Source organism: Glarea lozoyensis, assembly GCF_000409485.1.
Source record: "Glarea lozoyensis ATCC 20868 chromosome Unknown GLAREA15, whole genome shotgun sequence".
NCBI classification, from domain to species: domain Eukaryota; kingdom Fungi; phylum Ascomycota; class Leotiomycetes; order Helotiales; family Helotiaceae; genus Glarea; species Glarea lozoyensis.
The window spans coordinates 353,391-377,865 of NW_007360989.1; the positions used below are offsets into that span (position 1 = coordinate 353,391).

Sequence of the window (24,475 nt, forward strand, 5' to 3'; positions counted from 1 at the left end):
ATGCAACCATCCGCCATGATGTGTTAGTTTTGAAAATTAAATTTAATCGCCTAGTGGCGGTATGATTTTGGTGGGGCAACCTTGTTGCCAGCAACAGCTTTGGGCATCGAGGGGCATGCGTCATAGGCGGTGAGTAATGAGGGGGATTTTGGAATATTCTGTGAAGCTCAATATCTTCAGTAGAGGCATGGAAAGCTGAGGACAGAATGGTATTATCACGAAAATTCGATAGAAAATAAAAAAACCCATGTTCACCCAATGCCAATCTCATAAGTTGCCCCCAAGTAAACAAACTGAAGCTTCATGATTTTTCTGGCATGTTCAACCAGCCCCGCGAACCAACCAGCTGGTCCCGCTGCGCTGTTTTGCCTTTTTAAAGCGGGGCATTTCCACCGTTGACCACCACCTTCTAGTCGCTTAGAAGATTCCAGCGGATTCTCTCAACCACCGCTTGCAGGTATTTATCTCCAGCCCAGTGCGTTCCTTCCTTCCTCATCAGACATTTCAGAAACACAATTTTCTTTGATACCACGCTACAGTTGATACTTCAACACATTTCGAAGTTTACGATTATCACGAATCAACGAATCCGCATAACACTACACACTTCTTTCACATAATATATTCATCATGGCCCCAGCCATTGGTAAGTACAATGTGCGTCGCCAGCCTAATGAAAATTTTACTGACAGCCTCGCCATAGGTATCGATCTTGGTACTACCTACTCTTGTGTAGGTATCTACCGTGATGATAGAATCGAAATCATCGCCAACGACCAAGGAAACCGCACAACTCCATCATTCGTTGCCTTCACTGACACCGAACGTCTGATTGGAGATGCCGCCAAGAACCAAGTCGCCATGAACCCAGCCAACACAGTCTTCGATGCGAAGCGTCTGATCGGACGAAAGTTCGCGGATGCTGAGGTCCAGGCTGATATGAAGCATTTCCCTTTCACTGTCATCGACCGTGCCGGAAAGCCAGTCGTCGAGGTCGAGTTCAAGGGAGAGAAGAAGCAGTTCACACCTGAGGAAGTCTCTTCCATGATCTTGGTCAAGATGAGAGAGACCGCTGAGGCATACCTTGGTGGAACCGTCAACAACGCCGTCGTCACAGTTCCTGCATATTTCACCGATTCCCAGCGTCAAGCCACCAAGGACGCCGGTTTAATTGCTGGTCTCAACGTTCTCAGAATCATCAACGAGCCAACTGCCGCTGCTATCGCATACGGTCTCGACAAGAAGGTCGAGGGTGAGCGAAACGTTCTCATCTTCGATCTTGGAGGAGGAACCTTCGATGTTTCTCTTCTTACCATTGAGGAGGGTATCTTCGAGGTCAAGTCCACAGCTGGTGACACCCATTTGGGTGGTGAGGATTTCGACAACAGACTTGTCAACCACTTCGTATCTGAGTTCAAACGCAAACATAAGAAGGTATGAATCCCCCAATCCCTTTGGCACATTCACGCCATTCAGTCCATTGTTTTGAGAAAATCAGCTGCTAACCGTTTCCAGGATCTTTCAAGCAACGCCCGTGCCCTCAGACGTCTCCGCACAGCCTGTGAGCGAGCGAAGAGAACCCTCTCCTCCTCCGCACAGACTTCCATCGAGATCGACTCTCTCTTCGAGGGTATCGACTTCTACACATCCATCACCCGTGCTCGTTTCGAAGAGCTTTGCCAGGATCTTTTCCGATCAACCACCACCCCAGTTGACCGTGTCCTTGCTGATGCCAAGATCGACAAATCCAAGGTTCACGAGATCGTCCTCGTCGGTGGATCTACCCGTATCCCAAGAATCCAGAAGCTCATCACCGACTACTTCAACGGAAAGGAGCCAAACAAGTCCATCAACCCTGATGAGGCTGTTGCATACGGTGCTGCCGTCCAGGCTGCCATTCTTTCCGGTGATACTTCATCCAAGTCCACCAACGAGATCCTCCTTCTCGATGTCGCGCCTTTGTCTCTCGGTATCGAGACTGCTGGTGGACAGATGACCAAGCTCATTCCAAGAAACACCACTATCCCAACCAAGAAGTCCGAGGTCTTCTCGACCTTCTCCGACAACCAACCTGGTGTCCTTATTCAAGTCTTCGAGGGTGAGCGTCAACGCACCAAGGACAACAACCTTCTCGGTAAATTCGAGCTCACTGGTATCCCACCTGCTCCACGTGGTGTTCCACAAATCGAGGTTACCTTTGATGTTGATGCCAACGGAATCATGAACGTCTCTGCTCTTGAGAAGGGAACCGGAAAGTCCAACAAGATTGTCATCACCAACGACAAGGGACGTCTCTCCAAGGAGGATATCGAGCGCATGTTGGCAGAGGCCGAGAAGTACAAGGCTGAGGATGAGGCTGAGGCTTCAAGAATCAGCGCAAAGAACGGTCTCGAGTCTTATGCATACTCACTCAAGAACACTCTCTCCGACTCCAAGGTCGATGAGAAGCTTGATGCTGGTGACAAGGAGAAGTTGAAGGCTGAGATTGACAAGACCGTCTCATGGTTAGACGAGTCTCAGCAAGCCACCAAGGAGGAGTACGAGGAGCACCAGAAGGAGTTGGAGGCTGTTGCCAACCCAATTATGATGGTAAGCTAACCAATCTCCCTCTATCTGATTTAACGATGCTAACTTTGTGACAGAAATTCTACGGAGCAGGCGGTGAAGGTGCTGGAGGTATGCCAGGAGGTATGCCAGGTGGACCAGGTGGCTTCCCAGGTGCAGGTGGACCTGGTGCGACACATGATGATGGACCAACCGTTGAGGAGGTTGATTAAATGATTGATCACGAATTTCCTTTAGTTCGTTTTCTTGCATTTTCGGCATCTTTTTTGAGCGGTGTCCATCGGTGTTTTTTGTCTCCAATTATCTCATACCGGCTTAGTTAGACTGGCGGTTTGCGTGCAGGGCTCTTAATGTTTCGATGTTTTCTTAGCAACACATAGACACTGGGAAGGCCAGTGATTATCTTCTGCATGGAACAGATGTATTACAGACTGCACTTCGATAGGAAGTGTATGAAAATAAAAGTCGTAAAATTTAAAAAACACCGAATGTTTTTGATTGTGAGCGGTTTGACTTGTGTGAAAATTCTTTTGTGCGAAGTTTGAATCTGTCTAGGACTGGGATGCCTCGGTAATGATCCTCTGCTGAATGAGTTGATTGTTTTTGTTATACTGGAAAGAGATTGATGTTTGATCTGACGTGACATGAACTTTTCTGTTTTGGATTACCTGTTTAATAGACACTTCGTACACAGAATCGACAAAATATCGTATAGATTGTCAGCTACCTCAAGTTCCTATCGTCGACGATCCATATATCGCTCTCTCTCTCCACAGATTCCCTCCTCTATACCATAATCATTTCAAACACGGGATATTTCGACATCGTATCCATCCTTTCTCACCGAGCTTCGCGTATCGATATATATATGTCTATGTGGTTGTTTTTTGTGCGTTACGTGGAATGGGGTTGGATATGTGGATTGTTGCGCGTGGGAGTTTAGTGTGGTAGTGGGATACGGGGATACGGGGATGCGGGGATGTATGTGATGGGAATTTGGAGGATGAAGGATGGGTGGGAGTTTGGGGGGAGGGATGGAGTGTGGAATTGGGGAGGCGTGGCGGACTGGGGATTGATGGGGGTGTTGAGGTGGTGGGTATTTGGGTATGAGAACGTCGGACTTGGATACACATTTACGTGATAGTGTTTCCTACTCTACCATCTCAATTTACAAATTACAAGCACGGAATTCGAACTTCGCAGCCATTCATTTCACTCACCAACTTGATAACACGGTTAAGATTCCATAAGTTCCAAGTACAGATCATGACTGAAAATAAGTCTTTTAAGAACGGCGAAGGTAAGACCGGCGTAGACGCATGCCAATTACATCTCACCGAGTTCTGTAAAACGCCCTAGAGATAAAACGTAAACTAGAAAACCCAATCGTAGAATAACAACATATTCAAGCTCTACATAATATCAAAAATCATGGCCCCCCCTTCTGACATCCCTAGTGGTAAGAGAAACCCTATTTTTCTTAGGTACGGTCGTTTAGTTTGCTTTGGTACGAGGTTATATAGTACGAGGAACGTATTTTCCAATAATATTTATTTTTTTGACATTTGATACAGTGAGGTATATTGGGTGGAGAAGAACTCGCACTCTCCTTCCAAACCGATAAATTGATGTGTAGTAAATGATTGGTTGAAATGCTTTCTTCTTTTAACTCCACGCGGGAAGACACTACAAGGTCTGATTTGAACAATACTATGATTAGATTTCACTTTTGAGAATCATTGTTGTGACTATTTCTCGGCCGAGGAGTGCTTTTCCCCTTGACTTTTCTGTCAGGACAGACATCGTATTAGAGGCTAGATATATCATATCTTTACTTCTGTCACAAGCGTTATCTTACTCTTTGTTTAAACCAAATTGCGGTCTTTGCAGCAAGCAAGGCAGGCATTTCGGTACAAGGATGGGATTTGTGATATGCATAACTTGTAGTCATCAAGGATAGATACATGAAAATGGGGGACGCTATTGAACCTATGTTATAACTACGCATCCACTTGTTCCATCCCAAGAAGCATTGTGTAACGCTCCCACGTCCAGGCCCAGATCTGTCAAAGAGGTAATCTCACATGCACCTATCGTTGCCTACACGTAAGAGGGCAAAGGGTATATACGAGAAGGCAGCACACACATAAAATATGACGTGGGGGAACAACCAACAGCCCACAGAATAGGAAGTATGAAGTGGTGAGCAGAGAGAGGTGTGCCAAACCGAGTATATGAACACGAATTTTGTTGGATCTCGATACGATAAGTTTCTCATAAAACGAGGGCCCCAAAAATTCATATAGTAGCCTGTACGAGAAAACACTTACCTGTAGTGATAAGTACTTGAGGCTCTACGAAAGATAGATTGCTATCATCGGAGTCTGACCCCAAAGGCATTCGCTTGGTGTATATGATCAAGTATGAAAACACTTACTTACAAACGGTTACTCCTACCTAGGATACTGATTAACTTATCATGCCACTCGAGTAGCAGGACTACGCAGCTGAATCTCATGAGCAATGAAGTATTTCAGGATAATGCCCATATAAGCACATAGAATATCCCAACCACGATACAGGCTATCCATTCGTCGAGGAGACGAGCATAACCAGGAGGTTTCTGTCACACACTTACAAAATATGCAGCTTATTCTCAGCCTTATGAATTCCTTGAGGCGATAAAGACGTTGAGAATCTGGGGAATGGCTGGCGTAAGGTAACACCAACACCTTATCTTGTTGGCTTTTCCGCAGCTCGGGTCCCGTTTGCGAAGGAGAGGGTGGATCTGACGATGAGTCCTTGTAAACAGTAGAGAATTGGGAGTCAGGTTCGTTGGTTGAAAAGGGAATGCTTGAGATTGTCGCTCGTGAGCGAGACGGAGCAGAGAATTGACAAGCTCTCAAAGATAAGACTGTTATGACTGCTTTGAAATCGCTGTTGAGGCGGCAGGGCTTCTGTTGAGTATTGGAGGGCAATCATATCGTGAAGTCTGACTCCCAGATATGTGCGAAACTCCATGTCATCTTGCCTTTAAATTACGGTGCAACCTTGCCCTCGTCAGTTCTGTATGGAGAATAATCATCCCAGGTTTGACAACTCATCCCAAGTATTGCGGCTAGAAAACGGCTACTCGCAGGAATTGTCCCTTCCGTCCAGATTCCAGACAAGACTGGCAGATGCTTCTGCAGCTGCAGTACACCCGAAGACTGGTACAAAAGTAATGATTGTACCATCGTACCACCAATTCTCGAGTCCTCGTCGGACGAAACTGTCAAAACACATCAGAGCTGTCTTGCGTCCAGTTGGACCGAAACGTGTTTGAGCAACACATTCAAATATAAAGGTCATACTATAACGCCCTTCCTAGGCATTATAGGGGACTCGGGTACGCCGCCGTCGAGTCCTACCGGAAGTGGCCCCCGCGCCGAGGCTCGCAATGTGCCCTCCAACGACCGCTTGTCGAGTCCATATTCGAGCATATCGACCTTCACCCTGGCCCATATCCCCCCAACAGAGGTCTCGCTCAGACATATCAGATGCGATATTGACCCAGACTCGGCAGAATCGGGCAGAAGCGATGCATTGAGTAAGTGGGACAGCCCTATACGTGCCTATCAAGGAGACTGCCGATATCTGTGCAGGACGTCGGGAGCTTCATAGGGCGGCTGTTTTGCTGATCCGGGGAACGTCTTGGGCATGTGACAGCATATGCCGGTTCCTGATTGTGGTCGCCGGCGCGGTGGTGTTGAGGCCCAGGGTGGTGGTGGTAGTGACAGGTTCAGTCAGTGGTTGTCTGGTAGTCTCTCCTTTGCCCGTCCTAGATGGGGTCGAAGAACCCAGGCACTTGAGGACTCCAAATGATTCATTCCACTTAAGGAACTCTTCATCTCCTGTAGCATCAACTGAGCCTCCGCTAATCCCGCTCCTACTTGAGTACTCCACGGTGCAGTCTCCTCTTTCGTCGTGCCAACACCTCATCTTCCGCCAAATCAAGGGAACACGGTGCCTCCGGACGGACCATGATGTACTCGCACTTCGAGGATGGTTCACTGCATCACTGCATCTGCACGGCTACGCTGTCGGTGCCGGTGGTATCAGGTGTCGGTAAATTGCTGCATCTGGTGCATTTTGAGCGGTTGTTGGTGCCAGAATTATAAATAAGGATGCGCCGCCCGGCAGTGAGATTGCAAGGCCAGAAGCAAGCCAACAAGCAGCCAGAAGGAGAGCCAGAGCCCAGACCAAACTCCCCCTTTCGTGCCAGATCCTGCCCTGTGCTTCCCGCCCGCCAAGCGCCATTTTCCGCCGCAAAAGTCAAGCAGACCAGCCTCAGACCAGCAAGCTCGAGCACGATCCACTCACCACACCACCACACCACTCTGACGACTCTCGACCCCCGTCCGTTCTTTGTCCTCCCTCCTCCTTCCTCCCTCAGATTCTGTACTTTATTTTTCCTTTTTCCTTGATCATAATGGTACCGCCGACAAGTTCAAAATCCGCTTCAGCTCAACCTACGCCGACAAGTGCACCCAGAAGCACAAAATCTACATCCAATATGTCTCCCTCACAATCTCCAAACCATGTCTCAGAACAATCATTCGAAGAACGAGCAACCACCACCTCCCACCCCCTCTCCTCCTACCTCTTCCGGCTGATGGCCCTCAAAAAATCCAACCTCTGCCTCAGCGCTGACGTCTCAACCACCAACCAACTTCTCTCCCTCGCCGACTCCATCGGCCCCTCCATCGTCGTCCTCAAAACCCACTACGACCTCATCTCGAACTGGGACTACAACCCCACCACCGGTACCGGCGCCCGACTCGCACGCATCGCGCGCCGTCATGGCTTTCTCATCTTCGAAGATCGCAAGTTCGGTGATATAGGCAATACGGTGCAGATGCAATATACAGAGGGCACGGCCAAGATTATCGAGTGGTCACACATTACCAATGTGAACATGATTCCGGGGAAAGCAGCCGTAGATGCATTGGCAGAGGCAGCAATACGGTGGCGGGAGCGGAAACAATATGAAGTCAAAACTGACATCTCAGTCGGTACACCACGCGCGGAGAGTATAGATTCAGATGGCGAGGATGATACAGTAACACCCATACCCGAGTCGAATCTCGAGATTGAGCGCGCAGGACGGAAAGCGAGTATCGTATCCATCACAACAGTATCGCAGCATTTCGAACCGGTGAATAGCCCGCGGTCGCACGAAGATTACGAGGAAGAGGTCTTTGAAGGCATTGAAGAGGCGCCAATGGACCGGGGACTATTGATCCTAGCACAAATGTCGAGTAAAGGCAATTTCATGAACGCAGAATACACATCAGCATGTGTAGAGAGCGCGAGAGAGCACCAGGGCTACGTGATGGGTTTTATTGCGCAGGAATCACTAAATAGAGAACCCGGAGATGCGTTTTTGAATATGACGCCCGGATGTCAGTTACCTCCTGAACAAGACGACGAGGACGCGGAGATTCAAGGCGATGGGAAGGGTCAGCAGTATAACACACCCGCGAAGATCATCGGGCTCGGAAATGATATTGTGATTGTAGGCCGCGGCATCATTTTCGCGGCGGATCCGGTGAGGGAGGCGGAACGGTATCGGAGGAAAGCGTGGGAGGCTTATGAGGAGAGGATTGCGTAATACGACTCCGAGGGCTATCTAGATGATTTGAGAATTTGAAGCTCCTTTTCGGACTCTTGTTTGTGTGATTGCTGGGTGGATGGCGTGTTGGGATGGACGGGAAAACTATTTAACATAACTTAAAGGGAATTGGGATGGGATCAAGGCTTCTTGGGTGTCGTTGGCTCGAAAGGCTTTCTTGTATGTTTGATACCCCCTGATGGGAGGGAGGTATTTTCAGATGTTGAGATTTGCATCAGTTGTAGAGGGGTTTTGAGGTTTGTGGGGTTTGTAGATATTATGATTTCTGGAATGTATAGGGATTGAGTTTCGAAGATGAATGTTTAATAGAGATATATGATTAAGTGATTTGTGAAGAATCTTCTTGTGGGGATTCTATACCGTGTGTTGTTCCATACTATTTCATATGATCCCAGACCCTTCAGCTCGTGTAACTGACCTCTGATGTAGTTACACCATTCTTGCAACTAACCAGCACCGCTCATCGAACGGGTGTCAAAGCCCCGCGAAAGAGTCGGAGGTAATCATCCCATGTGCTGAACGTTCTGCTATATACTCGCAAGAGCCATTTTACTTGTTCCGATATTCTGACAGCTGGGCTGTCACTTGAAACTAACCATAAAAATTTCATCTTGTATTAATGTGGCGCGGGGGTGGGGATGGAGATGTGGTTCTGTTATACTTAGACAATGAACCCTTCTATCCTTCAAAAGCAACCCCCACACAAACTCGCCGAGCGGGCGCTGTATCTAACAATTCCACATTTTACTGTGAAGATCGGATGGTGTTTTGTATCAAGTGAGATTTTGGGGATGGATATTATAAGTAGGTAATCTGTGCGACTTTTCATGGGGTGGGGAAGCTGATATAGAAGGAGGTTTTCATCTTCTAAAATACACTGCTAAACAACCCAACGCCCCGAATCCACACAACAAAAAACCTAGAACCCCACATTTCCGGCCTCTCAATCCCGGATTTTTACACCTAAACCCTCTTGCTCATAATAAAAGATGTTCTATAACTACAAACAAACCCCCAGATCATCGAGACCAAGATCCACGTCTTCGCTTACGACTGATTTCTTCAAGTTCGATAGAGATATTAAGTTTTAGTATCGTTGAATACGAATAGAAGACGAATGTTCAACAAAGGGTAGCGGTCTAAAGGTGTAAAAGCTAGGATAACAAGAGTTTCTCACTGTATAAGGGTGATGCGGAGTCGTGGGGTGGGAAATTGGGTGTGCTTGGGTTTTATGTAGTGTATAAGGTTAGGGACATAATTTAAATATCTAATAGCTAAGTGAGAAATGTACTGGTGAGCTATTATAAATACTATACCACCAGAAATGATATTCCAGATTTGTTTCACAAAACGTTGTTATTAAATACTTAAGACCTTTAAAAACTTGTACGATGAACTCGAAATTACTACTTCAATGGCCATATGCAACCCCCTGCGAGCTCACGGCCAAATCCAAGTCAATGTTCAATTCATCCTGATGTTGGCCAATTGCGCGTTCCAATGCGCTAGCCCGGGTGATCAAGGTATCGGATGGGCAAAATGAAGTCTGGCATTTGGGTATCCCTGAAATCTACCTACGTAACTACCGAATCAAAGACTACCCTATCCTTGTCCAGGATATCTCCAGCAGCATGGCCCATGCTGCAAAACCATGCCCTTGTTCCGATTCCCAAAGCCGACTTCTACGTCCCTTGATGGTTTTAAGGTCCGTTGAACCGCACGTTCGGAAAGGTACATGTCGTTGATCCACCGTTCGTTGATTGCGTGCCTGCTGAGATGGAGTATTGGAAGTTGGGTGAGACGGCGTAGCTACTCCTATTAGCTCGATCCAACCCAGCAAGATTCGAAGCAGAACAAAGATCCAATTTGAAGACATCTAGTAAGAGAGACGGATACTTACCCAGTAGCACACCACGGTGCCGTAGTCGACGCGGTAATAGCTATATTACTCCATTGCACAGCGCCGAAATCCCACGCGCCGTTTTGTTGGAGCTCGATGGCTAGGAGACCGCGGATGAGGGCGCCTCTATCAGCTGGTTTGGTCAGTATTGAGATGTAGATCAACTAGTGTCATGGAAGGGATATAGGAGCTTACCGAAGTTCTGTGACGTCGAACCGGACTGGGCGGTTTGGCCTGCACTTAGACCTTGTGGTCCTGGTGTTAGAGACCAAGAATCAGTCCAGAGACCGGCGCCGTCGGTTGTGAAGGTGCTGGTTATGGCGTCGCCGGGGTAGACTGAGTTTGTTAGATGAGAGGTTTAGAGGGTGAAGGGAGGATAAGGTGAGTGGTGTTCGAGGTGAAGGTGCATTGACTGACCTTTGATAGCTTGGGCTTTATAATCTGGACTAATTCCATTAGCTGAGGAGGGTATGGTGCGATGGAGAACATACTTGCAACAATACTCAACCCAGAACTGCCATGCGCCAGGAGAATTGGAATCGGCTAGCACACTCTGATAGACAAAGCTACCTGCTTGATTCTGAAGGCCGGGCCATACACCATGGAGTCCTTTACCCGGTGACACTGCAGGTACAACTACCGTGACTTGATACTATATATATTCTTAGCTTCTTGTTGATCTCGATGGTGGAAATTGCAAACCCTGGTGATAGGCGCGTTTGGAAGAAACCAGAAGACATTGCTGGAGACAGCGGCGTCGCTTTGACTTTGCCAGGTAGGAGCGCTGGATACGCCTACTACGAAGAGTAAGATGTTAAGAAGATTCATATCGTCTGTTTGTAATTGCGGGTTGAAGTTGTGTACTCCTTGGGGTTGAGGAGTTGTCAAGAGACCCCCAAAGTCGACGACCAGACTGATTGGATTCACTAAATCAAACGAAGGTGAATGAATACTATTTCCCTTTTAGATCTGGACCAAAGCCATCTTCGCTTCTTGTCTTCGACTTCTCACGATCGGAAAAACCAATGAACCGTGAAATAGATTGACGAGATACCAGCGCTGGTTTATAGTAATTTGCAAAGCGTCGGTGCCGGCATGAAGAAACATGTCTTTGGGGATGGAGTTCTACCGATTCGTCCTATCGGGTGGGTATTTCAGAGTATTGGTACGGTCCCTGTTTACCTACGCTTTCCTGTTTGGTCGGATGATCTCAACCCGCTCCGTACAAGAATCTATGCCCGGAGGCTAGGTACCGCAGAACCAGGAGTGTAAAGCCTCAAAAGCCTCCATTTCCTGGGTGTGAGAGAACAGGACAGCGAGGATGAAGACTGCATCTTAGCCCGATTGAATTCCTGGTTTGGATTGGAGTGTGAATCGATGGATACACGAAATACCCGGTGCGGGTGGTTGAGATTTCTCGGGTAAATAGGGGAGTGTGATTGACAAAACGTGGCTTGTAGCGAGGGGTAGGGGACAGAACCAAATATAGGTATTTATCACGTGGAGATTGAAGTATTTTTCTTTTCAAGTTTTCAACTTACCAGCTGAGCAGGGTGCAGAAGTCGGTGCCTTGGATGGTCAGAATGGGGGTTGTAGTTCGGAAGGCTTTCCGGCTTCAGTTGAGTAGATGTTTTGATCTTGAACAGAACGCAAGACCTTGGACTCAGATGAGCCTGCTCCAGTGGTATACCGCCTGCACGATGGTCGATCGTACAAACTTTGATGTGTGGTATTTGAGATTTTCCAACAAAGTTTGTCTTCAGGGCGGTGTCTAAATTGTCGTGTACCGGGGTAAAATGCAGATCTTACGGTTCCAGAGATCTGGTAGGATTGGATTTGTTTGCACACTTTCGCCCAGCTGCATGACATTATAAGTGTCTGCCTGAAGGTTCACCGGGAGTATACCAGGGCTGATCTGATAACGGTATAATGCTTTTGGGCCCCTGGTTCACCTTACTACATGAAGCTCGCGTTGTACAAAGTCGGAACAGATGTCGAATAGAAGATACCTGCAGCTACCTGTCGACCCCAGGTCATCCTCGTGATGGATAAGCAGGGTAGTAAGCATGCTTACTATTTGCTGCAATGCTTAGGCAGGTACTAATTGTAGCATGTTGACCCAGGCCTGCACTGGATCTGGGAAATTCCCGTTGCACACGCAGTGCTGTCATATCAGCAAACACCACATAGAATGTGGATTTCAAGGCTAGAATGTGGAGTACCCGAACTCTCTTGTGCGGTTTGGCTGGAAAGAGGGCTCTGGTTCGTGGTAGATCGCCAACCCAAAGCCGACTCTATGTGTCTAGAGTGGAACTGCCAATGCCCATAGCAGGCGGCAGACATTTCTTTACTTCTGTAAGAACTCAGAGCAGACGAGGTTCAGGGATTGGAGGCATCGCATTAACTTTAGATCTGTTCCCATAAGTCATATCAGGAGTGTGCAGTATGAGAGTGCAATAGGGAAGAGCAGTACCTGGAATGACCCCACTTTTTACACATGGCAGAGTAAAGTGTAAAGTCCAGCTTCCAGGGATTTCCTAGTTTAATGAATCAGCAGGCACACGAATCATCAAGAGGTAGAACAACATTACGCAGTCAGGTCTGATGAAACTTTCATCGTGAGCCATGGATACATCCCGAAGTCGTGGGTAGTTCCCTCGGGATATCGATGATTTCCTCACAGAATAGCTCTAGGCGGAGAACCATTGCTGGTCTTGTGAGATTCTGCGGAGGAAAAGTCGTTCACATATATAGTATATGTCTGCTCTCGTTGCCCTCTGTCTTGACGTCTGCTAGACGTAGTCTATTGACCGAGCCTAATCTGATAAGCATCAAGCGTGATGCAGCAAGCCGATAGATTGGAACTTTTGAGATGCTGCTACATCGTAAAAAGGAAGTGTAGCTGGTGGCAATCGTCAATGGATGTGCTGACATGACTTGACCCAGCGGCACACTGAGTAGAGGTGGAATTCATGCTTCTCAAGCTGGTTGTGTGATCATATTACTAGCGTCTTGATGATTAAAAGAGGCTTAACACGACGCAATTCTCCTGGGCTTGTCGATTGGTTGGCCACACCACCCATATATCTCACCTGCGGTTTGAAAGATCCCTTCTGCTGGACTCAAATTCTAGAGCTGGCATTTGCTGTAAAGTGGCCCAACGAAGTATAAACTATCGATCAGATTCGGAGCATCGAACCATTTTTCCAAAAGATGAAATTCATCGCCGCAGATATACAAACCTACTCTTTCTAGCAATGATTCAAGTTGTGAGGACTCAGCAGCCATTTATCGTGGCATCAATCGTCGAAAAGGAGTTGCCCAGGTGGTTACAAGCGATTGTGATTTAGAGTCCAGGAGTGTGCAATTATCACGAGTTTAGCGGCTGATCTAGAATCCGCACTAAGCGAATTCCCCCACACCTGATCAACCACGACGTGGATACATCATCTTCTGAATCCCCCCCAGCATCAGCTACAACACCACCAATCTGCTCAATATTGTCGCAATTCCTCGTGCCCACTGTCGCCGCGATCCGAATCGTACGCGACATCTTTCTTCGAATCCAACTTACGCGCCAGGACCAACCTGCGACATCGCGATCGCAATACAGGCACCAACCGCAATCGATGGACATTAAAGCTCTGAATCTGCGATAGAGAAGGAGAGTTGGAAGAGGCTGTGAGAAAATTGCTACGTGCTGCTTTAAGCGATTGAGCAGTGAGGAGGATTTTTGATAAGGGTTTGGGCGGTACAAAGAGATGGCGCCCTCCGCGACATCGACCCAGTCGCTTTCATCAACCAAGCTGAAGCGTCCAATCCCGCCAGGCATTCAAACCAACGGAATACACTCGTCCACCTCATCCCCGTCACCATCAATGTCAACTGGGAGACTTCCAAATAGTGGCAAGCCTCCAAATTCGGCGGCAAGCAATGGAATAGGAAATATGAATGGCGTGCGGGCTGCAAGCCGCCCAAGAAGAGACGCACCGGCCGGTCAACTGCTGGGCAGAGGGCAGAGAAACACCAGTGCTGGTCAAAGATCTGCCAGTGTTGCCGGCGAAAATGCAGCTCCGCAGAGCGTCGAGCCCATACCATATGGTATGTTATGTTATGCGCCCAATATCTATAATGCTAACTCCAGACCAGTCAAATCAGACCAGTATATCCTAAAGCGATTCCGTAACAGTAAACCCTCTTTGATCATACACTTGCATCCTACGCACTTCAAATTCGATTCCCAGGAGGGAAGCTTCTCTTACGGATCACCGATGCGAATCTTGATCGAGCACCTCAAGACGCGGACCATTCCCCACGACCTGGTCGAATTCCTTAACGATGTTCCATTTTATGAAGGCTGCATGATTGTTCAAATACATGACCACAAGACTACGGCTGCGTCACAGACCTCGGCCCAGATCGAAGCTGGGGTTGAGAAGCGAATTCCATTTTCAGTCCACAATTACAATGAGCATCTTACTCCGTCCTCGTACGTCCCTTTCCAGGGCAATCTTCCCGAGAAAGGAAAGGCTCCAGAAATCGAGGAATCGAAAGGCAAGACGTCTGAGCAGCGGGACAAGGAAAATATGCCTGCCCCTTCTGCTCCAGTAAATGGCACATCCACAAAACTGGTCATGATTCCCCAGAAACCAAAAGTCAGCACGATTGTTCTTCGTCCGACGCCTCTGAGCAACCATGTAGATTTATCGATCAGAGCCGCCGAGTCCATATCCATGCCCGATGGACGCCGAGATTCTCGTACGGAAGCCGGTCCGCTCTCGGCCACGGTTCCACTGACCCCAATAACAGCAGTGCCTCCCACACCACTGACAGCCATGGCACCACCAGCGAAGCGTCTCAAGAAATCAAAGGCGGAACTAGATAGCAGCAACATACATGCTGCGGAATCACAAATTACTTTGGCTACCTGTGCGCCGCTTGTACTCGACCCTGTTAACAATGCCGCCGAGTCTGCCGCTCTGTTGAAGGCCTTGGAGCACCCCATGCACTCTGCCAAACCTCCATCCCCCAAATCTAGAAAAAGAACTGTTGCCGAGATGGCGGCAGATGAAGCATTTGCTGCGGAACAAGAGCGTTACATGCTCATCATGGATGAACGTCTCTCTTCTAATGCCACAAATGCTCAAGGAGGGGTTAATCCTGCGAGCGGTGACGGTCAAGCTGGAGGATTTGAAGCTCGTTTTGAGAGGTTCAAGACGCTCGAGAACATCAAAGCTCAGCATGAGCAGACTAAGAGGGAGGAGAAACTCAGACAAGCTGAAGCTGAAAGAAAAGCAAACCAGGAAAGAGAAAAGGAGCGCCTCAGAATTGATAGCCTCAAAAAGGATGAGAGTCAGAATCAAGACAAGATGCGGAACAATCTTGCTCAACAGCAAGCGGCGGCTACGGCAGCTCGCCAGCAAGAGTTTCAGCGACGTCAAATGCTGGCGCAGGCGCAGGCAGCCCAAGCTCAGGCTCAACAAGTACAGCAAGTGATGCCTGGTCAAATGCCAAATCAACATGGACACCCACAAGCCAACAACATGATCACGAATGGGGTGCATGCGCAACCACAAAGATTCCATCAGCAACAAGTTTCTCAAGCTCAAGCATCTTCTCCAATTGTTCGGAATGGAACCCCTTTAAGCCACTCATCGCCCACTGTCAATGGCATTCCAAATGTGCCAATGCAGCATACTACCTCAAGTATGGGCGGAAGCCCTGCAAGGCCTGGCTCTGTCGTTCATCAAAACCATCCTCAAATGGGTGGCCCCGGTCCGCACCTGATGACTGCGCAGAGAAGCCAACAGAGCCATGCAGGAACTCCACGAATGCCTAACTCGACCCCGATCATCCAACAAACACCACTCAACCGACCCATGAGCCAAACACCAAGGATGAATCAAGGAAGTCCCGTACAGGGACAAATGCCTCAAGCTAATATGCCAAATATGCCGATGCAAAACGGGCAAATGATGACACCACAACAACAACAACATTTCCACCAGCAACAGCAGATGCAGCGCATGATACAACAGCAGCAGCGTGGGGTTATGCTGAACAGCAATGGGCAAGCTGTAACACCTCAGCAAATGATGCAAGCACAAATGCTCCGCCAACAACAACAGCAACAGCAGCAACAGCAGCAGCAACAACAAGCACAAGGCATGATTGGAATGGGTAACAACGGACATCTACCACAGGGCTACACACAACACATGGCGGCGATGGCTCGTCAAGGGATGCCGAATGGCATGCCTCAGAACTTCATGGCTGGTGGCCAGGTGCCAAACATGCAGCAATTGCAAATGCAGCAGATGCGCATACAACAATCTCAAACCGCTCAGGCTCAGGCTCAAGCGCAAGCTCACCATGCACAAGCTCAAGCTCAACAAGGGCAGCAAATTTTGAATCCGAATGTTCAAGCGCAAATAGCTGGACGAGCACAACAACTATACACGGAAAGAATGCCAGCGTTCTCCCAACAGAACCCTAATGGGATTACCCCTGAAATGAATCAACAATTTAAGATGTCGTGCCGCGTAGAAGCTCAGCAACAGGTGGTCCATGCCATCTCACGGCGGAGACAGCAACAGCAGCAAGCCCTCCTGCACCAACAACAGCAGATGCTTGCGGCCCAACAAAATGGAGGTCAACAACACATGAACGGCATGCAAAATGGGATGCAGAATGGCATGTAAATGTAACATTGAGATGACGATGCGTAGTAACGAGGGACTGTATAACCATTCGAACTGTTTACGGGAAACATGGGCCTTGGTCATATTGGCTACCAAGGAATTTTAACCCAGGCGGGATGGAGTACTGGTGATGTGTTTTGCATTTTCTGGCGTTCAATTTGTGAATACCAAAGAGTGGAACGGCGTCCGGATATCTTGTGGGTGGTTCGAGAATTGATCCATAGCATGTACTTTGAACATGGACTGGCGAATTTGGGGAGGTTTCCTCGGGATTGGATATGTATATACCAGATAACCGGCTGAACAAATGTCATTTATAATTAAGGATATTCTATTGAAACTAACTAGATGGATGCAAATCTATCATGCTTTTAAGCGGGCGCGTACCTGATCCCTCATCATGCATTGGCGGCTCGGGCCGCTCATGAGCGACGTGCAACAAACTCGCAATGCATCTGCCGAATTAGTGTGACAGATGTCATACGGAAAATTCCCGAGGTCTGATATGAAGTCCAGTCACGGTTCTGTTGAAGGGGAATTGAGAGAGGATATTTCATTTCATATGGTACTGTACAGTTTTGTACAATATCCTGCCTACAACCCATATCTACATCCAGGCATTCATCGCATCTAAACATAACGAATAATCCTAACTCACACCCCCCCTCTCCAAGTCCCTAATCTTATTCCTCCTCCTCTCCATCTCCATCCGATTCCACTCCTCATCACTCCCCTCAAACACCTCCGGCTTAATCCTATCAAAGCCCCCCTCCCCCTCATCAACCTTCCTCTCCCGACTCCTCCACACATTCTCACTACTCAAACCCCGACCACCAACCCCATACTTCGCCGTCTCAACCTTCCGATAGTACTCCCGTATCGCCTCTTTTTTCTCCGGCTCGCTCCACGTCCGCGTCCGCATGCAGAACCAGAACTTGTTCCAGTGCGCGGAACAGGATTCCAATCCGCCGTACCGGTATAGGTCGTTGAATTTCCCGCCGAAAGAGTTGCAGTAGAATGCTTCGTCGAAGGCGGTGCGGCAGGACATTGTTGTGGGGAGGAGTTGTTCGGAGAAGGGGAGGTCGGAGTCGGGGGTGGTGGAGTTGGAGGGTTTGGAGGACTGGGAGGGAGTTGACTTGGGGACGCGATTGTATTTTGTGCTGCTCGGTTTGGCGTCTGCGGAGAGTTCGGCGAGGAAGGAGTTGAGTTCTTTCTCGGCGATTTCGTCGCGCGAGAGTGGTTTGGTTTGTGATGGTTCTGGGAATGAGGGTGTTTCTGAGGGTAAAGGAGCGCTCGACGAGCTATTCTCTTGCGCAGCTTGAGGCGCCGACGACGCCGGTGTTGAGGACCATAACCATCCCATTTTGTACCGTTCAATTGATGTTTGAAGTCGATTTGAATAAGGCTGAGGTTGATGAGGCTGAAGATGCGACTGAAATATTTCTCCACTGAAGCTGGCGAAACCGCAAGGGTCAGAGATCTGCACGTGCGCTTGGCTGGCCTTGCATTTCAGCCTTATGATCTCATGCTAGAAACCCTGTTCTCAGCCGTCCCAGCTTTGTGGTTAATTTACAGCGAAAACGCGTACTGAATCGCTCTCTATTTGTGTTCTAAGCTATGTCGAATCACTCCTAGGCGGCAGGATTGCCATATCGTTGGCAAGATGAATTCCTCAAGACGCGTCTTCTTCAACCCTACCAGTGTTCCCGGACTACGAACGAAGCGAATACAGACTCGGGACTTTTATAATGCAGGAGCGCTGAAAAGAGTTGGGTTGAGGAGAGATGGCTGCTCTGCAAGGTGGAGAGGAGTGAGGAAGGAGAGCACTGAGACAGGGGAGGATCAGACGGGACACATTGCCGCGAAAGCCAATGAAGGGATTTTGTTTTTGATAGTACGGAAAGTCACTCAGTTATACAGGATCTTCTAATGTCAAATAGATTTATTTCCGCTGAAACTACACTGGCTATTGCGTTTACCGATTCGTGGTGGAAGAAGCATATCGGAGATGCTGTGGCGGTATAATAATGAGGCACTGAGTCGCTATGAACCATTGAACTTGGTCAAGCGCGGAATCCCAGATACAGTGCCAATGAAAGTCACGGAGATCTTGCCAAGATTGAAAGATGGTGGTGCTTTTGTGAAGTTTGAACATAGTCCGGAAGTCACGCTGAAAGAGATAGAAGGTATGATCAAAGCTGCCTTTTAAAATCACGGCTAATGATCTCAGGGCATATCACAAAGTATTTGGAAAATAATCCGATCAAACCTTGGTATAACCCATTTCGAAGAATCCGCTCACAGTTGGTAATTGGAAAACCATGGCTAGAAGACTTGTATCGATTCCCCAGTCGACGACTTAAGATTGAATTTATCCCTATGTCGCCTGGAAAAGAGGCAGCCGAGCTGTCACAAGAAACACTTTACAGCATCTTTCGAAAGTATGGAAAGCTCGCCGAAATCACCTCGCAGCCTTCCGACTCGAAGATCATGCCCAAGTATGCTATCTTGGATTTTGCTAGGATTCGTCAATGCATTATGGCGAAGAACTGTGTTCATGGACTCAAGGTTTTGGAAGAAGCCGGTGGTGGTGCGTCTGGTACACAGCTTCGACTGTCTTATGAGCAGAAGGTAAAAGCTCATGTCATTCGTGACTGGCTCGTAAACCATCCTCGAGTTGTCATCCCGGCTGTTGCTGCTCTGGTTGCTACTGTTACCGTGGCAGTCTTTGATCCGATTAGGACATTCTTCATCAAAGCCAAGATTGATCATGCTTTCCACATCAAAGACAATAGACTGTACAAATGGTTCAAGAGCCAGGCCAACGACATCTTTACTTTCCGTCACCGCAGGGAAGAAGATGTCAGTCTTGGTGCCATCTGGGCTGACCGCAGAGAGATCATTGATCAGATACAGACCTGGTTGATGGAGACTGCGGATACGTTCATTGTTGTCCAGGGACCCCGGGGCTCTGGGAAGAAAGAACTCATAATGGATCAAGCATTAAAAGACCGCAGAAATACGCTTGTCATCGATTGCAAGCCTATTCAAGAAGCACGAGGAGACAGTGCTACCATCTCTGCCGCCGCAAATGCAGTTGGATATCGACCTGTCTTTTCTTGGATGAATAGCATCAGTAGTTTGGTTGATCTTGCAGCACAGGGAACGATTGGTGTGAAGTCTGGTTTCAGCGAAACATTGGATGCTCAACTTGGCAAGATATGGCAGAATACAGCCACAGCCCTGAAGCAAGTAGCTCTTGATCATCGAGACAACGAGGATAAAGACGCAAATCTGAACGATGATGGTAAGTCAAAGCTAGCTCCACTCAGGCTCAAAGCTATACCCAACTTCTAAGAAATATTACTGACTCTTACCTAGACTGGCTTGAAGCACACCCTGAGTTCCGTCCAGTGGTTGTAATTGACAACTTCCTTCACAAGAACGAAGACAGCAGCATCGTTTACGACAAAATTTCAGAATGGGCCGCCCTCCTCACCACCGCCAACATCGCCCACGTAATCTTCCTCACAAACGATATATCCTACTCCAAATCCCTCAGCAAAGCACTTCCCGACCGCGTCTTCCGCCAAATCTCCCTCGGCGACATCACGCCCGAAGTAGCAAAGAAATTCGTAATAACCCACCTCGAACCTGAATCGCCATCCTCAAGCTCCTCCTCGTCCTCGTCGACCGAAGGTACACTCACCACCTCCCAACGTCGCGAGGACCTTGCCGAACTCGACGGCTGCATAGATGTCCTCGGCGGTCGCCTAACAGACCTCGAATTCCTCGCCCGCCGCCTCAAAACCGGGCAAACACCCAACCGCGCAGTCACAGAGATCATCGAACAATCCGCGTCCGAAATCCTAAAAATGTATCTCCTCACCGTCGACAAGGCGCCCCGCAAATGGAGCCCCGAACAAGCTTGGTTCCTCGTCAAAGCCCTCGCCGCTAACTCTGAATTGCGCTATAACGAGGTTCTCCTGTCCAACACCTTTGCTTCGTCCCTCGCACCAGACGCTTCAAACGGGGAAGCTGTCCTCGAAGCCCTATCCGCTGCTGAGCTCATCACAATTAAAACCTACAAAGGCCGACCTCAATCCATCAAAGCCGGTCGACCGGTCTACGCGGCCGCCTTTAGACTCCTCACCGAAGACAAGGTCTTGAGAGCGCGCATGGATCTTGCGATTCTCACCGAGCTGACGAAGATTGAGACGAAGAGTATTGATAAATATGAGACGGAGCTTGCGATGTTGGGGGGATTGCCTAGTCAACCGAGGGAGGTGGGTCCTAGAGTGCAGTTCTTGCTCGGGAAGCTGGGGGCGAGTCAGAGGAAGGTGGAGGGGTGGGAGAGGGAGATGGGGGGGTTGAAGGAGGTTTTGATGAGGGATTATTAGGTTAGTAAGGGGGGAAGGGGGAGCGGAGAGGGGGGGATATACCCGGTTTGGTTGTAGGATAGGATGAGGTGGGAGAGAAGATGTAGAGTTAGTATATATAAGTTCAACGGGAATATATCACCGCTATCTAACTATTATGTTTAGTATACAATAATCCACCAAAACCACTTTCATGACCCACGAGTGCCTCAACTTGCACGATACAATAATTATAATAAAGCATAACCTATTCCCCGTATCTTTTGTAAAATCACGATTCTGCGATACTTTCATTCATAGATACTAGATAAATGTAGGGAAACCCATCACACCTCGACATCTCTCCTTGCTTTCGCGCATACTATTCTATAAACCTCTTAATACCCCATACAACCTACACTCCGCATTTGACACTTACCCTACTCATCACAAGATTACCTGCCACGAAAAAGGCATTCCCCTACAATCACGACACTAAAATTCAGAAACGACGGTATCAACCCCCCGCCTGTCATGTCCTTGTTGAAATACCAATAGTAGTCGTGGAAGAAGTTGAAAAGTACATAGGTGAGCGAAACTACACACACCACACCGTCCGCCATCAAACTCATTGGGTGACACACCGAACCCACTTGCGAAATACACAACGCTCGGGCGTGGAAGGGGGGTGGTTTAGGAGACATATAACACGTAAACCACCACGCCTCACGTGTGAAGAGATTAATACATGGCAACGACATGATTTGTCCCAGGGGATTTGGTAAATGCACGAAGCCTCGCAACCTCTGTTTAGAGCAGGTTTGTGGATTTTGTTAGACGGAGAACTAGTGCATGTTTGATTGCTTGGGGTCGACGTGCGTGTGGCGTTGATGAGTAACTTGAGTCATGATGGGATTGCCAATATTACTGTGATTTACTATTTCGTAAATGAGGAGTCGTGTTCAGATTGATTTCATCCTGAACTAGAAACTGATAGCCCGAAAGACGCCATATCATGCAAATCCAACCTCTAAATACTTCGATTTTATCCACGATTAGGCCAAACATCTCATCCCTATCCCATCCTTCCCCATCCCTCATCCACGCCATCACAGCCCCGCTCCTCAGCTCCTCACCACATCTACTTATGAAACTTCTTGACCTTCTCAATCTCATCATAACTCCCCATGAAGATACCCGATCGATCGTGGATTCCATCGGGGACAACTTCCATCATGCGGTCCATTTTGCTGTTGAGTGCTTGGCCGCCGGCTAGAGGGACGTTAGATTTAATACACACTTGCAGTAGAAAGGCAGCAGGGATATCATAAGGGTTAGGCAAAGAAACAGGGATAAAGTGGAGGAAAGACTGACCATTCTCAAAAACCATAGCCATAGGCGCACATTCATACAAAATCCTCAGTTTTCCCTTTGGACTCTTCTTATCCGCGGGATACGCAAAAATACCACCGTACAACAACGTACGATACGCATCCGCAACCATAGACCCGATATATCTCGCCGAATACGGCTTTCCGCCCTCCTCAGCCGGGAACTTGAGCGAATTGAAGTACTCCTTGACGGGTTCTTCCCAGTATAAAGAGTTACCCTCGTTAACGGAGTAAATGGATCTGCTCTTAGGAATTCGCATGTCAGGATGTGTGAGGATGAATTCGCCGAGTGCGTTATCCATGGTAAATCCATTGACACCACCGCCTTTCATGGTGATGACGAGTTGAGCGGAAGCACCGTACATGGTGAACCCCGCGGCGATGAGCTCGGTTCCTGGTTTCAAGAGGTCTTCTTTCTTGCCTTCTGAGCCTTCGGCCAGTTTATGGATCGCGAAGATTGTGCCTACGGAAACTCCAGCGTCTAGGTTGGAGGAGCCGTCGATGGGATCACATGCCACTGCGTATCTCGCGTTCTTGTGTTCAGGGAAGTAGATGGCTTCTTCTTCCTCTTCCGAGACTAAGACAGCGCATTTTCCCGACGAGCGCATGGCTGCGATGAAGAGGTCATTTCCGATCACGTCGAGTTTCTTCTGGTCGTCGCCGGTGGTATTACTCGAACCTGCGAGTCCAGTCAGGTTTATGAGGGTTGCTCGTCGAATGTAGTAGGCGATTGATTTGAAGGAGAATTGGAGGGCGTGGCAGAGGAGTCTGGATGTGTTAGTTTTGGCAGTGAAGGTGGGATTGGAGACGTACGTGAAATCCCCAGTTGCTTCTTTGTGTTTTGTTTGTTCTTCTGTGAGGAATCGGGTGAGGGTGACGATGTCAGTGTTGATCTTCTCTACAGAAGGTGGTTCTGCTCCGTTTGACGCCATCTTGAGATTGTGTAGCTGGTAGTATGAATTGAGGACAGATGCGAAGACAAAATGGTTGAGGAGATTGGAATCCCAAGTGTTATTGGCAATGGGTACTCTCAGTTAGGCTCTGCGGGACAGTAGTGACCTCGGGTTAGGGTGGAGAAGCTTCGGAGAGGTGGGAGTGAAGCTACACAAAGAGATGAAAGCAGGAATGCAATTTAGATATGAGAAGATGAGAGGATTTGTAACAGCAGAACAGTTTGTCAAATAGGAAGTGGAAACTAGTCACACGATCTCCCGCGGAAGAAATATCCAATGGCCTCTCCCTCATACCTGGCATCCTCATCAAATTACCTCGTTCTTACCAGTCCCAGTCACCACCCCGCAGTCGGCCCAAGGTCCAGAGCTTGTCTCGGTTCACCCCGCGCTAATGACGGAAAGATGGGCGGGGGCTATGGCAGCGCTTGACACGAGGATAAACCGGTTGGCATTGCCTCATCGTATGGTTTAACTGGATAGATACGACTCTGCTGAGGCGATGAATTATCAGAGAAATGGAGGACCGGAAAGGCTGCGGAGGATGTCGGATTTTGGGATTGTGAGGTTGGGCGGAAAAACAAAAAGCCGGACCACTGCGTCGGGATGTGGGGCAGGCTCGGTTTATTTGTTGCCATTGTGTAACTGAAGGACGTTGGGCCGGGATACGTTTGTCGACTTATTACCAGAATACAATTAACTTTTTAATGACTATAGACAATTGAAAGCATGAGACTGCACTCACAAAATCAAAAGGGAGTGACTTATATCCATGCTTACAGCTAGAAGTCATTGGAAAGTTAAAAGGTTTGATGAAATTCGAACGTTTCGAACCACATCCGGCCAATGTCAAGTATACATAGCATAGCCGAAAAACATCACGGTTTCGAAAATGTCTCTGGAATTATTTCTCACAACCAAATTGAACAGTATCTT

The 24,475-nt window shown here is 48.3% G+C and overlaps 7 protein-coding genes across 7 annotated transcripts; 4 read left to right on the plus strand and 3 right to left on the minus strand.

Annotated features, from left to right (window-relative positions):
* Window positions 1-630: 630 nt before the first annotated feature.
* On the plus strand, window positions 631-2,777 carry GLAREA_05939 (Actin-like ATPase; the record flags this gene model as incomplete). The annotated part of the gene is made up of 4 exons (XM_008081353.1): window positions 631-646; window positions 704-1,434; window positions 1,516-2,589; window positions 2,643-2,777. The coding sequence occupies 4 exons, from the start codon at window positions 631-633 to the stop codon at window positions 2,775-2,777; spliced, it is 1,956 nt and encodes a 651-aa protein (XP_008079544.1).
* Window positions 2,778-7,036: 4,259 nt separating this feature from the next.
* Window positions 7,037-8,218, plus strand: GLAREA_05940 (Ribulose-phosphate binding barrel; the record flags this gene model as incomplete). Its single annotated transcript, XM_008081354.1, has 1 exon — window positions 7,037-8,218. The coding sequence occupies one exon, from the start codon at window positions 7,037-7,039 to the stop codon at window positions 8,216-8,218; it is 1,182 nt and encodes a 393-aa protein (XP_008079545.1).
* Window positions 8,219-9,939: 1,721 nt separating this feature from the next.
* Window positions 9,940-10,967, minus strand: GLAREA_05941 (uncharacterized protein; the record flags this gene model as incomplete). The annotated part of the gene is made up of 6 exons (XM_008081355.1): window positions 9,940-10,054; window positions 10,140-10,272; window positions 10,335-10,475; window positions 10,557-10,585; window positions 10,631-10,791; window positions 10,842-10,967. 6 exons carry the CDS (start codon window positions 10,965-10,967, stop codon window positions 9,940-9,942), a joined length of 705 nt encoding a protein of 234 aa, XP_008079546.1.
* Window positions 10,968-14,017: 3,050 nt separating this feature from the next.
* Window positions 14,018-16,840, plus strand: GLAREA_05942 (uncharacterized protein; the record flags this gene model as incomplete). Its single annotated transcript, XM_008081356.1, has 2 exons — window positions 14,018-14,240; window positions 14,289-16,840. The coding sequence occupies 2 exons, from the start codon at window positions 14,018-14,020 to the stop codon at window positions 16,838-16,840; spliced, it is 2,775 nt and encodes a 924-aa protein (XP_008079547.1).
* A 649-nt stretch (window positions 16,841-17,489) lies between these two features.
* Window positions 17,490-18,203, minus strand: GLAREA_05943 (uncharacterized protein; the record flags this gene model as incomplete). The annotated part of the gene is made up of 1 exon (XM_008081357.1): window positions 17,490-18,203. One exon carries the CDS (start codon window positions 18,201-18,203, stop codon window positions 17,490-17,492), a length of 714 nt encoding a protein of 237 aa, XP_008079548.1.
* Window positions 18,204-18,503: 300 nt separating this feature from the next.
* GLAREA_05944 (uncharacterized protein) lies at window positions 18,504-21,240 on the plus strand (the record flags this gene model as incomplete). Its single annotated transcript, XM_008081358.1, has 5 exons — window positions 18,504-18,724; window positions 18,781-18,859; window positions 18,909-19,026; window positions 19,071-20,147; window positions 20,222-21,240. 5 exons carry the CDS (start codon window positions 18,504-18,506, stop codon window positions 21,238-21,240), a joined length of 2,514 nt encoding a protein of 837 aa, XP_008079549.1.
* Window positions 21,241-22,339: 1,099 nt separating this feature from the next.
* On the minus strand, window positions 22,340-23,521 carry GLAREA_05945 (Carbohydrate phosphatase; the record flags this gene model as incomplete). Its single annotated transcript, XM_008081359.1, has 2 exons — window positions 22,340-23,357; window positions 23,403-23,521. The coding sequence occupies 2 exons, from the start codon at window positions 23,519-23,521 to the stop codon at window positions 22,340-22,342; spliced, it is 1,137 nt and encodes a 378-aa protein (XP_008079550.1).
* Window positions 23,522-24,475: the final 954 nt, after the last annotated feature.